This window comes from Nesoenas mayeri (assembly GCF_963082525.1).
Source record: "Nesoenas mayeri genome assembly, chromosome: 14".
In the NCBI taxonomy this organism is placed as follows: domain Eukaryota; kingdom Metazoa; phylum Chordata; class Aves; order Columbiformes; family Columbidae; genus Nesoenas; species Nesoenas mayeri.
Genome location: NC_137556.1, coordinates 17,802,538 through 17,816,431, shown reverse-complemented (window position 1 = coordinate 17,816,431; position 13,894 = coordinate 17,802,538). Strand labels below are relative to the sequence as shown.

The following is a 13,894-nucleotide window of genomic DNA, read 5'->3' as shown; positions in this document are numbered from 1 at the left end:
AGGGAAAAAACAGGGAAAAAACTTGTGTATTATTCTTGCTGTTATTTCGGCAGCAACCTTCTTTCCAAAACCTGAGAAAGCACACGAAGGAAGAGGGGGAACATTCAACAGGGAGGAACTATCTGTAATGTCGTCCACCTTTGCTTTGGCAAACCAACGGTTTTGCATCCACCTATCAACGAGGTTCAAGTACATCAGCTTGGGGAAAAAATGATGAGGAAGAAGGAATCTCTAACATAAAGCATCCATCACATTTTACATCACGCCGAATCATTAATTTACCGCTTTACTAACTCCTATGAGAGTAGTAGTTAGCACCTCTCAGTTGAATATGAAAACAGCAAAGAACTAGATAACTGATGCCACGAGCTGCCTGCTTTGAGCGGGAGAGGGGTATCTGGATTATTCATTTCTTGACGGAGATATAGACCACCACTCCTCATTCTCACCACTCGGGAAAACCCAGGGGAACAGGGAAGAAGGTTCAGACAAGCTCAAGGGAAAACGCGAGAAATCGTGGGCTTACAGACCTGCGATGCGTCGGGGTCGGCGGGCGGCTCTCCCGCTCCAGCGCTGCTGTTCGGGCTCCTCTTCCCGCTGGGCTCCCCGCCCAGAAGCTCCTCCGCGGGCAGGCTGGGCAGCCGCGGGGGCGGCAGCCAAGCGTCCTCGGCCACGGCGCGGCCCGGCGCCACGCACAGGTTGTAGGAGTAGGGCAAGGTGCCCTCGCAGAAGTCGGCCGGGAAGGCGGCGCCGGCCACGGACAAGCGCTGCGCGCCCAGACAGCGCAGGACGGCGGGCGACCCGGCCCGGCGCAGCCGCGCCAGCACGGCCAGCGCCACGCTCAGCAGGAACAGCGCGGACAGAAGCGCCAGCGCCAGCACCAGGTAGAACTGTAGCTCCGCCGCCGAGTCGGCGCCCGCCGCCCGCTCGCTCAGCTCCGGCAGCGCCTCCTGCAAGCTCTCGGCCAGCACCACGTGCAGCGTGGCCGTGGCCGACAGCGCCGGCTGCCCGTGGTCCTTCACCACGGCCACCAGCCGCTGCTTGGCCGCGTCCCTCTCCGACACGGCCCGCGCCGTGCGCACCTCGCCGCTGTGCAGCCCCACGCGGAACAGCGCCGGCTCCGCCGCCTGCACCAGCTCGTACGACAGCCACGCGTTGCGTCCCGCGTCCGCGTCCACCGCCACCACCTTGGCCACCAGGTACCCGGCCTCGGCCGAACGCGGCACCACCTCGAACGGCTCCAACGCCGGGGCTGCTCCCAGCACTCGGTCTCCCGCTTCCACCGCCGGCCAGAGCACCCGCGGCACGTTGTCGTTGCGGTCCAGCACGAAGACGCGCACCGTCGCCGTCGAGCTCCGCGCCGGCTCCCCGCCGTCCTGCGCCCGCACGACCACGGCGAACTCGCGGCACTGCTCGTAGTCGAAGGAGCGCTGCGCGTACAGCGCGCCGCTCTGCGCCTCCACCGACACGTACGCCGCCGCGTCCGCGCTGCCGCCCGCCAGCCAGTAGCTCACGCGCCCGTTGGCGCCCGCGTCCACGTCCCGCGCGAGCACGCGCAGCACAAGCGCGCCCGCCGCGTTGTTCTCTGCCACGTAGGCGCTGTAGGCGGCCTCCTCGAACACCGGCGCGTTGTCGTTCACGTCCGACACCTCCAGCACCAGCGCCGTGCTGCTCGACAGCGACGGCCGGCCCCGGTCCCTGGCCACCACGGTCACGCGGTGCTCGGCCGCCTGCTCTCGGTCCAGCGCGCTCGCCGTCACTACCTTATACGAGCCGCCCGACGACGCGACGAGCGACAGCGGCGCCTCGCCTGACAGCTGGCACGACACCTCCCCGTTCTCCCCGGAGTCCCGATCCCGCACTTTCACCAGCGCCACCACCATGCCGACCGGCGCGTCCTCGGGCACCGGGCTCGACACCGACGTCAGTGTCACTTCGGGCGCGTTGTCATTCACGTCCAGAACCTCCACATCCACTTTAGAGTGAGCCACCAGACCACCCCCGTCCTTCGCCTTCACAAGCAGCGTGTAGCTTCGCGTGTCCTCGAAGTCCAGCGCCTCCTGCAGCGTGATCGTCCCGTTCTCCGCGTCCACCGCGAACTTCTGAAGCATCTTGGCCGGCGTTTCACCGAAGCCGTACGTGATGCGAGCGTTGGTCCCGGCATCCGCATCAGAGGCGGAGACGTTTAGTACAATCGACCCCGGCGGCGCGTCCTCCCGCAAGCTCGCCCGGTACCGGTCCTGCGCGAACATGGGCGCGTTGTCGTTGGCGTCGGTGACGTTGATGCAGAGCTGGGCGGTGCCGCTCCGGGGCGGGTCGCCGCCGTCCAGCGCCGTCAGCACCAGACGCAGGTTCGGCTCGCGCTCCCGGTCCAGCGCGCGGCGCAGCACCAGCTCCGCGAACTTGCTGCCGTCCGGACTCTCCTTCACCTCCACCGCCAAGTATCCGTTGGCCTCCAGCTCGTAGCTCTGCAGCGAGTTGCTGCCCACGTCCGCGTCTTGAGCCATGGCCAATGTAAAACGGGCGCCAGGGGAAGTCAATTCGTTGATCTCCAGCAGGAAACTGTCTCTCAAGAAGTGCGGTGCGTTGTCGTTGATGTCCTGGATGGCCACCTCGATGTGGAAAACGTTGAGTGGGTTCTGCACCAGCGCCTCGAAGCTGACGGAGCAGGACGCCGCCTCGCCACACATCTCCTCCCGGTCCAGCCTCTCGCTCACGTACAGGTTCCCGTTCTCCCCGCTCACCGTGAAGTATTGCTTCTCGGCGCTGAGCCGCAGCTTGCGTGCCGGCAGGTCCGCCGGGCTCAGTCCCAGGTCCCGCGCCAGCGGCCCCACCAGCGAACCTCTGCCCAGCTCCTCGGGGATGGTGTAACGGAGCCGCTCCGCCGCCGCCCGCCAGCACAAGCCCAGCAGCAAAGCGGGCAGCAGCACTCGCCCGTCTGCTCGCCGCCGCCTCTGTTCGCCCACCATTCTCGGCAGCGCTCGCCGCGCTCCTCCCTCCTGCCGCTGCCCTCCCTCCTTGCAGACCCTCTCCACAAACAGCGCAGGGGCCGCCGGACGGCAGCGAGCGATGTGGGCGCTGCTCCCCAATCCGCGCCGCCTCTCGCCGCTGCTCCCTGTGCCGCTGCCGCTCTGACCGGCGCCGGGCGAGCGAGCAGCCTGCCGGGGCAGGACGCTGCGGCGGATCCGGCTGTGGCTCCGGCTCCAGCGCCGCTCTGCCTCGGCCAACAGCGGCACCCGGAGGCGCCGCGCCGCCACCGCAGCCGCCCGCTAGCCGCGCTGCTGGAGACCCGGGCTTCTCACGGGGGTTTGGTGCTTTCACTCTGTTGCGGGGGCTTGGTGTCATTAGAATCAGAAAGGGAAGAAGCTCTCGCTTGCTGCAACACCAAAGGCGTTTAAAACGGGTAGAGTCTGTGAGGAGGTTTTAGGTCATCTCCTTGAGCCGCAATGAATACTCAGCTGTAAATATTTACAGCTGATCAATATATAAAGGAACTCAGCTTCTATTAATAAAATCAAGATGGAAGTATAAGTGCACGATACGAAAGTGTAGGTAGGGAAGAGCTCTTTAGCACTCTGACACTATTGTGAATTCTGCTTTCCTTATCTAGAACAAATGCCACGAAGGAAATATTCATACTGGAGTAATCAATAATTAATCACAAACAGACTGAAGCAAAAACAGTTTCAGTCCTTTCAGGCAAGGCCTGTAAAGGGGCTCCATCTTCTTTCTTTTTGTTCCTTTTTTATCTAAGTCTCTGACTTTTGTCCTGTTTTTACCGTTTTTTCCTAGGGAGAAGAAAAAATACACTGAGACTATATCACCCTAACATTAATGCATTAGGCTTCATGCTGGGACAGCAGAATAATGTTCCCTTTATTTTTTTTCTAATGCTCGAGGTTCCTTCTTTTGCATGTCCATTCTTGAGGGGCTGACAATGGGAAAGTGCAAAGCCAGGCTGAGTGTTTCACAGAATCAGAATATTTTGGCTGTGAAGGGACCTTTAAAGATCATCTAGTCCAAACCTTGTGCTATGGCAGGGACATCTGTCAAAGGATCAGGTTGCTCAAAGCCCCGTTCAACCTAACCTTGAAACCTTCCAATGATGACACATGCATAACTTCTGTGGGCAACCTGCTCCCGTGTTTCCCCACCCTTATTTTAAAACATTTCATCCTTATGTTCAGTTGAAACCTTCACTCTTTAAAACCACTGTTTTAAAACCATTGCCCCTTGTCCTGTCACAATAGGCTCTTCTAAAAACTCTTTCTCTGTCATTCTTACAAGCCTACTTTATATATCAAAAAGACACCATAAGGTCTTCACAGAGCCTTCCCTTCTTCAGGCTGACCCACCTCAACTCTTTCATCCTTTAATGATTTTTCTGACCCACTTCTGGACCCAGAAGTAGGTTCCAGAGATGGATTCACACATCACCAGCTCATGTCCCATTTGTTACCCACCAGTACCCACAAGTCTTCTCTGCAAGGCTGATCTCAATCTCCCAATCTGTATTAGAATTGGGGATTGTCCCAACCAAAGCATAGGACCTTGCACTTCGCTGTGTGGAACTTCACAAGGTTCAAAGACACTCACTTCTCAAGTCTGTCAAGGTCCCTCTGAATGGCATCCTATCCCTCAAGCAACTTAATTGTACCACTTACCTTGATGTTGTCTGCAAATTCACGGAGGGTGTACTTTATCCAATTCTCTGTGTCACTGGTGAAGATATTACACAGTACTGGTCCCAGTATGTGGCCATCCAGCTAGTTCCTTCTCCATCTAACAGTCCCATATCTCTCCAGTTTAGCAGTCAGCATGTTTTGAGGGACACCATGCATATATTCTGCCAGTGACCCCTGGTTTGTTCATGGAAACCTTGCCTGGGTTGAGTTGCCACTTGGCACTTTGAGGACTGTAGGAGAGATGGGTTTTCTTTCTTTCACTACAGCACATGTATGTCTATGAAAGCCATCCTTTCTACAGCTGTAAACATCAAAAGTGTGTACAGGAACTGCCTCTATACCCCGACATTTAGAACAGATATGACCTTCCCCATTTGATCAAACACCCTGAGGTCAAGCTGTAGCTCATGCAACAAGCAAGGCAAGAACGTATAGAAACATGTGGAAATCAAGGGATCTGGTGGAATAATGTTTATGAGACCAAACTTATTGATCAGAAGATACTCAACTTGCATGGTATGACAACAGTGTGCCTAAGGCACAAATTATGAGAAGCAGGGAAATGAGCCTCTGTTCTTCTACACCCCACTTCCACCAAAAGATTTCCACCAAATCATCTCAGCAACACTACACAACCAGCAGGTTTGCTTCTGACTCTCATAAGGGGCAAAAACATATAATGAGAGGATAGTACACTACAATCACACCAAGAAGAGAGGTGTATTTCTTTGCTCACCACCATTCTGGGGAGAAGCAGAGGGATGCTAAAGCACATGAGTGATAAATAGCCAAAGTCAAAGAGCAGTCATGCAACAGAGACTATGTCCTCAAACTAATGGCTTAGGGACAATGTCCCCTCTTTTATCACATGCACTGTTCTACAGAAATGCAGCTTCTACTTAAGGTTTTGCTTTCACCTACTCTCCCTACCAAAAAATGGAACACAAAGGTATCCTCACATCTCTTGCTTTCCACACCTACTGTACCATAAGCAAGAGGCACTAAAACATAATGCATTAATAAATGAAGATACACTGCTACTTAAAAAGAAATCTTCATAGGCAGAAGAACAGGAAAAAGATAAAAATCAGAGAAGAAAGGATTAAAAGGAAAGTGTTGTCAGAGAAACTCACTGGAAGGATTAGTGTTCATTGCAGATGTGGAAATTTGTTGTTCACGTCTAAAGCTGCAAGTGCAACTCTAATCCCTTCCTCTGCCCTACATACCAAGAAATAGTGTAAAATAATCACTGAGAGCTGAAGACTAAGTAGCCTCCTCATCTCCTGTAAATATGAAGCTGTAAGTTTGAATATCTTATCACGGGCCTCTTTCTCAAGCTAAGTCCTTTGAGAAAGTGTAACAAAATTATCTTTTAGCTTCTGCTTCCTTCCCCTAACACGTAACATTCTTTCTTAGGTGGCTGAAGAAAGTATTTGCTGCCAAAACAACACAGACAGTTTCAAAAGCAAAAATGCTCTCCAGAAATGGAGAAAATGAACCACAACCTTTCAGGACACAAGTCCTGAAGAAGGTGTAACTACAAATATGAAGAAAATCTACATTTCAAAGTTACAGGGAGACAGAGATGAATAAAGAGGTTTCACACAGGACTCATCAGTTGTTCTACCCCTGCATCATAGTTCTAGGTGCATACTTATGCTCAAATAGTTTATTATCAGAGGACTAACATTGCCATGTGGGACAGAGAATCAAGGAACACAGCATGAATGGCACAGGCATGAAGTCAAACCATTGACCAAGCAAAAACATACGGACCCACTCCTTTTCCTGGTTGGAACCCAGCCTCTCACCCTCCTTGCTCTGCATTCACAACCTTTGGGTGCACCATGGATAATATGCAACTTTTGTCTCTATGTTGGCCACAGGTGAAAGAGCATTTAATTCAGCAACATTTTGGGGAACCAGTGGTCTAGGAAAGTCTTTGTCTTGGCAGCTGAACACTTTCAAGGTATGGGTGGGAACTACCACCCCAGACTGACAAATTTAACAGATACCTACTTTTAAAGACTATCAGTCACAACATAGGCCTGGTTTTAGAACATGAGAAGAAATAAGAAGGGAATAGGAAACATAGAAGTGAGGGAAGCATAGCTTAATGGGCAATTTGGAAGAGATGTGACACTGCAACCGTTAATACAATGTTTACCTCTATGCCAAATGTCTACCATTTGTAGGAAAATCTGATCATGACAGTGCAAAAAAGGAGTATTTTCCTCGTACATACTTCAAATAAGAAGCCCCAAACCCACAAATTCCCAACAAAAATACCCTCCCATTCCCTATATTCACAGCAATTTTAAGGAAAACAAAACATCAACAGTTACTTCATTAGACCAAGAGCCATTATAACATTTGAAGGCTGGTCAAGGCTTGGAAAAGCTTAATAAAAATAGTGTGAAACTGCATCTCAGTCTTATAAGCTCATGTCTCTGGAAAAATTACATTTCACACAGCAATTACTACAAATAGTATCCCTGATTCATGTTTGCACTTCTTTAGCTATTACTTGCAGACCAGTTTCTCAGAAGATTGTCATCCATTTTCAGGACACGGGAAAAGGCATCTAAGTGTAAGGGGCAGAGGCCTTGGCACTAGGCCTCATATAAAAGCACTGCCTAGACAGATGGAGCACACAACCCCCTCTTCTCTTGCTTTGAGACCAGTCTCTTGCTGATCCTGCACTAACTTCTCACCATGTGTATGTGCACAATCAAGAGCATGACTTCCAGTGATATATTCAGATGTATTATCAGACGCGTAGAGGCTCAACTTTACCTCATCATGACAAGCAATTTGAGCCTTTATGAGCAAGGTGATACTCAAAAATAAGACACATCCAGACTCATTTTTGGTAGGACAACAATAAATTCTGAGTATTGACAAAACACATGCTTGGTCTCCACCAGTACTTCCTAACACACAGCACACCCAACAGTCAAACACTCACAGCTCGTATGGTTGTCGATGGTGTTCTTCATTTGCATATAGACTCCACCTAATTTAACATTTCACAGACAACTTCTCTTTACCATGTATAATATTTGACATCACAGTGTGTGTATGTGAAAAACAACACAATTGCTTCCAGCAACATTTTAAGGAAACACATCTCTGGAAGTCTTTCTGTTTCCAGATGTAAACGTAAAAGGCACATAGGGGACAGTCAGGCAAATGTAACAGATGGGATTTCCACACTTTGTCAGAAACCAAGGCCCACCTTCAGATCACTACATGGACCTGGCAGAAAGGAAGAGATCAGACCATAATCTTCTGAACTATACTTTTTGGTGAAAATACATAACCCAGGTATTTAGCAGGAACGAATACTCATTTGGCTCCACTGGTTTATAATTAGTACAAATTTAATCTATCAGCTAAGTACAGCATGATAAACTGCAACCTGGAGCCTCACAGGGCTACCAATAGAGCTGGAGTAACATGTCTTAGGCCAAAATGATTTGGGAAGAAGAAACTCACAATAAATGATCCTACAGATTGGCACTTAAGAGCCCAAATCGAACAATCCGCGACACTGAGCAACAATCCCATGTTAACCTCCACAAAGCAAGAGGCACCAGCACACGGCACGCTGCTGAACAAAGCTTTACCTTCCCTAAAACCAAATCCCTCTACGAAGGAACTAGCAAAAAGGAAGGGTGAAAGGCAGGGATGCATCAGAGAGAGGGTGTATATGGGAACTGCACCTTCACTCACACAAACAGAACAGATGTGACCTTCCCCATTTGATTAGACAGCCTGAGGTCGAGCTACAGCTCATGACAACAAGCAAGGGGAAAGTTAAAAACATAGAAAAGTGAATGGATCAGTTGGAATAACGTTCCTTAGGTCAATGTTATTGAACAGAAGCAACTCAAATTGCATGGTACTCCTTTAGGCACATGCTTCTGTTAACCATGACATGCAAGGAAATGACCATCTATTCTTCTATAGCCGCCCCCCACCCCGAGCTGCTCTGTCACCTCTCTAACCCTATGCAACTTGCAGGTTTGCTTCTGACCTTCTCAGAATTGGCAAAGGTATATCATGAGAGATAATGTACTGCGATCACACCAAGAAGGGAGGTACATTTGTCTCTTCACCACCATTCCGAGCAGAAACTGAAGCATTCCAAAGCACACAAATGATAAATGACCAAGGCAAAAGAGGAGTGGTCATCCAACAGAGACTGAGTCATCAATCTAATGGCTTAGTGACAACCTCTCTTCTTTTATGACATGTGCAGTTCCAAAGAGATACAACTTCTACTTAAGGTCACATTTACATGTATTCCCCATTGACAGTAACAGAAAATAAATGTATCCTCCCATCTCATGCCTTTCACATTAACAGTAGCATCAGTAAGAGGAATAAACACACAATGCATTGCTAGGGGAAGCTTTGTTGATCATTACAAGTATATACACAGGAGATCAGGGAAAGAAAGACAAAATCAAGCAAGCAAGGCAAGGAAGCATTAGAAGACAAAGTGTTGTCAGAGAAACTCACTGGGAAGACTTCACTACAGTCAGTGAAATTTATCCCTGAGAGTAGCTGGAAGTCACTGAGGCCTCAAGCTGCAAGTGTATCCCTAAAGTCTCACTCTGGACTACATTGTTGGGGGTTTCATTGCAATAAATAATCAGCTTTCAGCAGTTCTTCTAATATGTGGCCTACTCATCTCCCACAGATAGGACACCATACAAAGTCAAAGGCAACTCAGACATGATCTCACACCACAGACTGTAGCCATAGTTCTTCCATGTAATTCCTTGAGACAATAGAAAAGGGGAAAAGTCTGGAAACACAACTGTGGGCTCCATCTAACAAGTAGGACCAATTGAACCATGAAATCTACCTTGTAGTCATTTTGATTATACCACAGCACATGTTTTGTTTTGACCTGCCCTGTCTGGAAACAGACAGTCTTCACCCTACCCAAATATCACGGTAATTCAAATAAAGGTTAAATGTTCTCATAACATGCAGCTCTGATAAAGATACAGTCATCAACTCTTAACAGAAATTGTCTGTCTGTGCTCAACAACTGCCATTCACAGGAGACATCATGCAACAGGAAAACAAACTGATGAGCCCACAACTTGGTCAACTGGAATTTGAGCAGCGTGATACCCAAAATGAAGACACCTTCAGACACATCGGCCAGCAATTAACCTTGGCAACTAACAAAAAGTATGCCTTGCCTCTCAAAGTACCTCCTTACACACAGAATGCCACAAACTCTGCTCAGACACTTCACAGTCCACATAATTGTTGATGATCTTCATCACTTACACATGGATGAAAACTAATGATATTTGCACAGCTAGATTCTCCTTGGCATGGATAATACTTGAATTCTCAGCATGTGTATGTGACAAGCAAGAACATTTTTTCCAGTAACATTTAAAAAAAACCACAACTATAGAAATCTTTACTGCTGTAAACATGAAAGGCAGGTAGGTGAAAATCAGGCAAATGTTGAAGATGGGATCTTCCACATATTGTCAGAGACAAAGGCCCACCTTCAGATCATTACAACGAGGAAAGGAAGAAGAAAGGAGGGGGCCAGAACATCTTCTATATTATAGATCTTTGTGAGGATACTTAACCTAGGTATTTAGTAGGCAACGAATAAATATTTTGCTCACTCATTTCTACTTAGTACATAATTAGGCTATTCGTAAATGACATTTATAATTAGTACACCATTAAGCTATAACTACGTGCACCAGGATCACATAAGGGGCTTCACATAAGTATATTTTAAACGTCTATGCACAGAGAAAGCTATGTTTTCTCCTCACTACATCAAGGTTCTAAAAGTAAACGACGTGCTCTCCTTTAGGACGAGACTTGATCATTCGACATCCTGTGATACAGCAACGACGTCATAAAAACACAATGTCCTCCGCTAACGAAGCTGAAGCCAGCAACAGCATCACTTCTCTGCCCTCCCACGCCTACGGTAACTCTGAGCAAGGATTCCACGTTCACCTCCCGGGTGCAAGAGCCACCAGCGCACAGCGCGCTGTGAATGAAGCTCGGCCCTCACTGTAACCAAACATCCCTAAGTGTAACGCAAAAAAGCGCAGTGAATCAGCAGAGGGAAGGGTGGCAGAGAAAGAGCGGTCATTGGAACTCACCGGGGGAGCGGTGGGGTCCTCCCCGAGCAGCGGCGCGGGCTCGTCGGGCGGCGGGCGGGCCGGGAGGGTGTCGCAGCAGCTGGCGCCCGAGAAGCGGAGCTGGCTCTTGCGCGAGTCGGCCGTGAGCGACACCTCGTGCGAGTAGGATTGCAGGAAGGCGCGAACGCCGTCGATGCCCACGAAGTGCGAGGCCGGCACGCCGCGCAAGGCGCCGCTGCCCGCCGCCAGCAGCTGCGAGCGGCGCCAGCGCCGCAGGCGCAGCGCCAGCAGCAGCAGCAGGAAGGCGAGGAAGAGGCAGGACACGGCCGCCACGGCCAGCACCAGCCAGCGCGTCAGGCTGCCGGCCGGCTCGCCCGGCGCCGCCGCCGATGCCGCGCTGCCCAGCTCGGCCAGCAGCTCGGCCACGCTCTCGGCCAGCACCACCGTCAGCGTGGCCGTGGCCGACAGCGCCGGCCGCCCGTGGTCCTTCACCACCACCACCAGGCTGTGCCGCGCCGCGTCGCGGGCCAGCGGGAAGCGCGCCGTGCGCACCTCGCCGCTGTGCAGCCCCACGCGGAACAGCCCCGGCTCCGTCGCCTTGGCCAGCTCGTACGACAGCCACGCGTTCTGCCCCGCGTCCGCGTCCACCGCCACCACCTTGGCCACCAGCGCCCCGGGCTCCGCCGAGCGCGGCGCCAGCTCCACGCCCGCCCAGCCCGCGCCCGCCGCAAGCGCCGCCGCCGGCGGGTACAGCACCTGTGGTGCGTTGTCGTTCTCGTCCACGATCACCAGCCGCACCGACACGTTGCTGCTCAGCGACGGCGCGCCGCCGTCCTCCGCCCGCACCCACAGCCCCACCTCGCGCACCTCCTCGTAGTCGAACGACCGCAGCGCGTACAGCGCGCCCGTCTCCGCCTCCACCGACACGTACGACGACAGCGGCGCGCCCCGCACACGCCCCTCCCCCAGCCGGTACCGCACGCGCGCGTTCTGCCCCCAGTCCGCGTCCCACGCCCGCACCCTCAGCACCAGCGCGCCCGCCGCGTTGTTCTCGGCCACGCGGGCACTGTAGCGCGCCTCCGCGAACACAGGCGCGTTGTCGTTCACGTCCAGCACCCGCAGACACAGCACCGCGCTGCTCCATAGCGCCGGCGACCCGCCGTCCGCCGCCCGCACCGTCACGTTGTACTCCGACACCTGCTCCCGGTCCAGCTCGCTAGCCGTCACCACGCTGTAGTAGCTGCCCCGCGAGCTGCGCAGTCGGAACGGGACGTCGCCGTCCAGCGAGCACCGCACCTCGCCGTTTGCCCCCGAGTCGCGGTCCTGCACGTGCAGCAGGGCCACCACCGTCCCCGATGGGGCAGCTTCCGAGATTTCACTCAAGGCTGACGAAATTGTGAGTTCGGGAGCGTTATCATTGACGTCTGTCACAGTTATCGCCACTTTTGCCGTAACAAAAAGTTCTCCGCCGTCCCGTGCCTGCACCTCCATTTCGTACGAGTCACCTTCCTCGAAGTCCAGGCTACGCACTAGCGAGATCGCTCCCGTCACAGCGTCCAGATGGAAAATCTCCGAAGCTTTCTCCGTGATTTTGTCCAACGAATATTTCACCTGCCCATTCAGCCCCTCGTCGGCGTCGGTGGCCGTGACCATGACGAGGGTGGAGCCCACAGGCATGTCCTCCGGCACACGCACCGTGTACTCCGCCTGGCTGAATACGGGCGCGTTATCGTTGGCGTCCAGCACCGTGACGCGGATCCGCGCCGTGCCCGTCCGCGCCGGCTCGCCGCCGTCGCTCGCCCTCAGCACTAGCTCGTGAAACGCCGTCTCCTCCCGGTCCAGCGCCTTCGCCAGCACCAGCTCGGGACGCTGATCCCCGCTGGGGCCCGTCTGCACGGCCAGCGAGAAGTGCTCGTCGCCGCTTAGCTCGTAGCTCTGCACAGAATTCTGTCCCGAGTCCGGGTCGTGAGCCTCGGCCAGGGGAAACTGCCAACCCTGTGCTGTCGTCTCGCTCATTCTCAGTTCTTTTTCTGCCTCTCGGAAGCTGGGGGAATTGTCGTTAATGTCCGTAATTTCCACTTCGATTTCGTATATTTGCATTTCTCTCTCTATTATCACCTCACAGCGCAGCACACATTGCCGCACACTCTCGCAGAGCTGCTCTCTGTCTATTCTCTCCGCTGTCACTAAATGTCCCGTCTTCCCGAGTAGAGCAAAATACTGCGTCCTACCTTTGTCCAAGATACGGACGCCTCGGTCTCGGAGCGCCGGCAGCTGCAGCCCCAGGTTCTTGGCTACGTCGCCCACGAATGAGCCCTTTGGCATCTCCTCGGGTATCGAGAAGCGCAGCTGCCCCCACGCCGCCTCCCACGTCGCCACCAGCACGCCCCACAGCAGGGCTCGCTCCCGCCAGACCCAGCACCTCCCCGCCGCCCACATCTCCGCCGCAGTACCGCACCAAAGACGGCAGCCGCCGTCTCCTCCTGCTTCGACCCCTGTTTCGCCGCTCTCGGTCGCTGCTGCCGGTCCCTCAGCCTCGCTGCAGCACGGCTCCGCACCGCGGTGACGCTCGCTGGCCGCCCAGACGCCGAGCCAGCGAGAGAGCCGGGCCGCAGCGGGCGGGGCTGCCTGCAACGCTCCGGCCTTCCTCTCGCTCCTCCTCGGTCAACAGCGGCGCCCGCAGCCTCTTCCCGGCACTGCAGCCACCGAACGCTGCCCAGTGCTGCCAGCCCGGCCTGTCCCACCCACAGCTCGCGGCCACGGGACAGTCGCCACGGAGACATCGCTTAGTTTCAGCGGCGATTTACTCGTCCCGCAGTCTAGGATTTTCCTAGTCCCCAAGAAATACCACAAGAGAACGCTGAACACCTACTTAAATGAAGTCCTCCTCAGGGACTACCCTTCTCTCTTGACTTAGTTACTTCTCGGCTCCACTATCGAGGTTGAGCTGAATCATCATCGATTTCCTGATTCTACGCAATTATCATGCCCGGAAAATATTTATTCGTGCCATTAATAATGCCATTTCTGTAGCAATAATACAAAAAACAAGAAGGCACATGGAGG

General features: G+C 53.1%; 2 protein-coding genes across 2 annotated transcripts; both read right to left on the bottom strand.

Moving 5' to 3' along the window:
• Window positions 1-494: 494 nt before the first annotated feature.
• Window positions 495-2,969, bottom strand: LOC308045855 (protocadherin gamma-B5-like; the record flags this gene model as incomplete). The annotated part of the gene is made up of 1 exon (XM_080353363.1): window positions 495-2,969. The coding sequence occupies one exon, from the start codon at window positions 2,967-2,969 to the stop codon at window positions 495-497; it is 2,475 nt and encodes an 824-aa protein (XP_080209489.1).
• A 7,553-nt stretch (window positions 2,970-10,522) lies between these two features.
• Window positions 10,523-13,267, bottom strand: LOC308045854 (protocadherin gamma-A12-like; the record flags this gene model as incomplete). The annotated part of the gene is made up of 2 exons (XM_080353362.1): window positions 10,523-10,575; window positions 10,759-13,267. The coding sequence occupies 2 exons, from the start codon at window positions 13,265-13,267 to the stop codon at window positions 10,523-10,525; spliced, it is 2,562 nt and encodes an 853-aa protein (XP_080209488.1).
• Window positions 13,268-13,894: the final 627 nt, after the last annotated feature.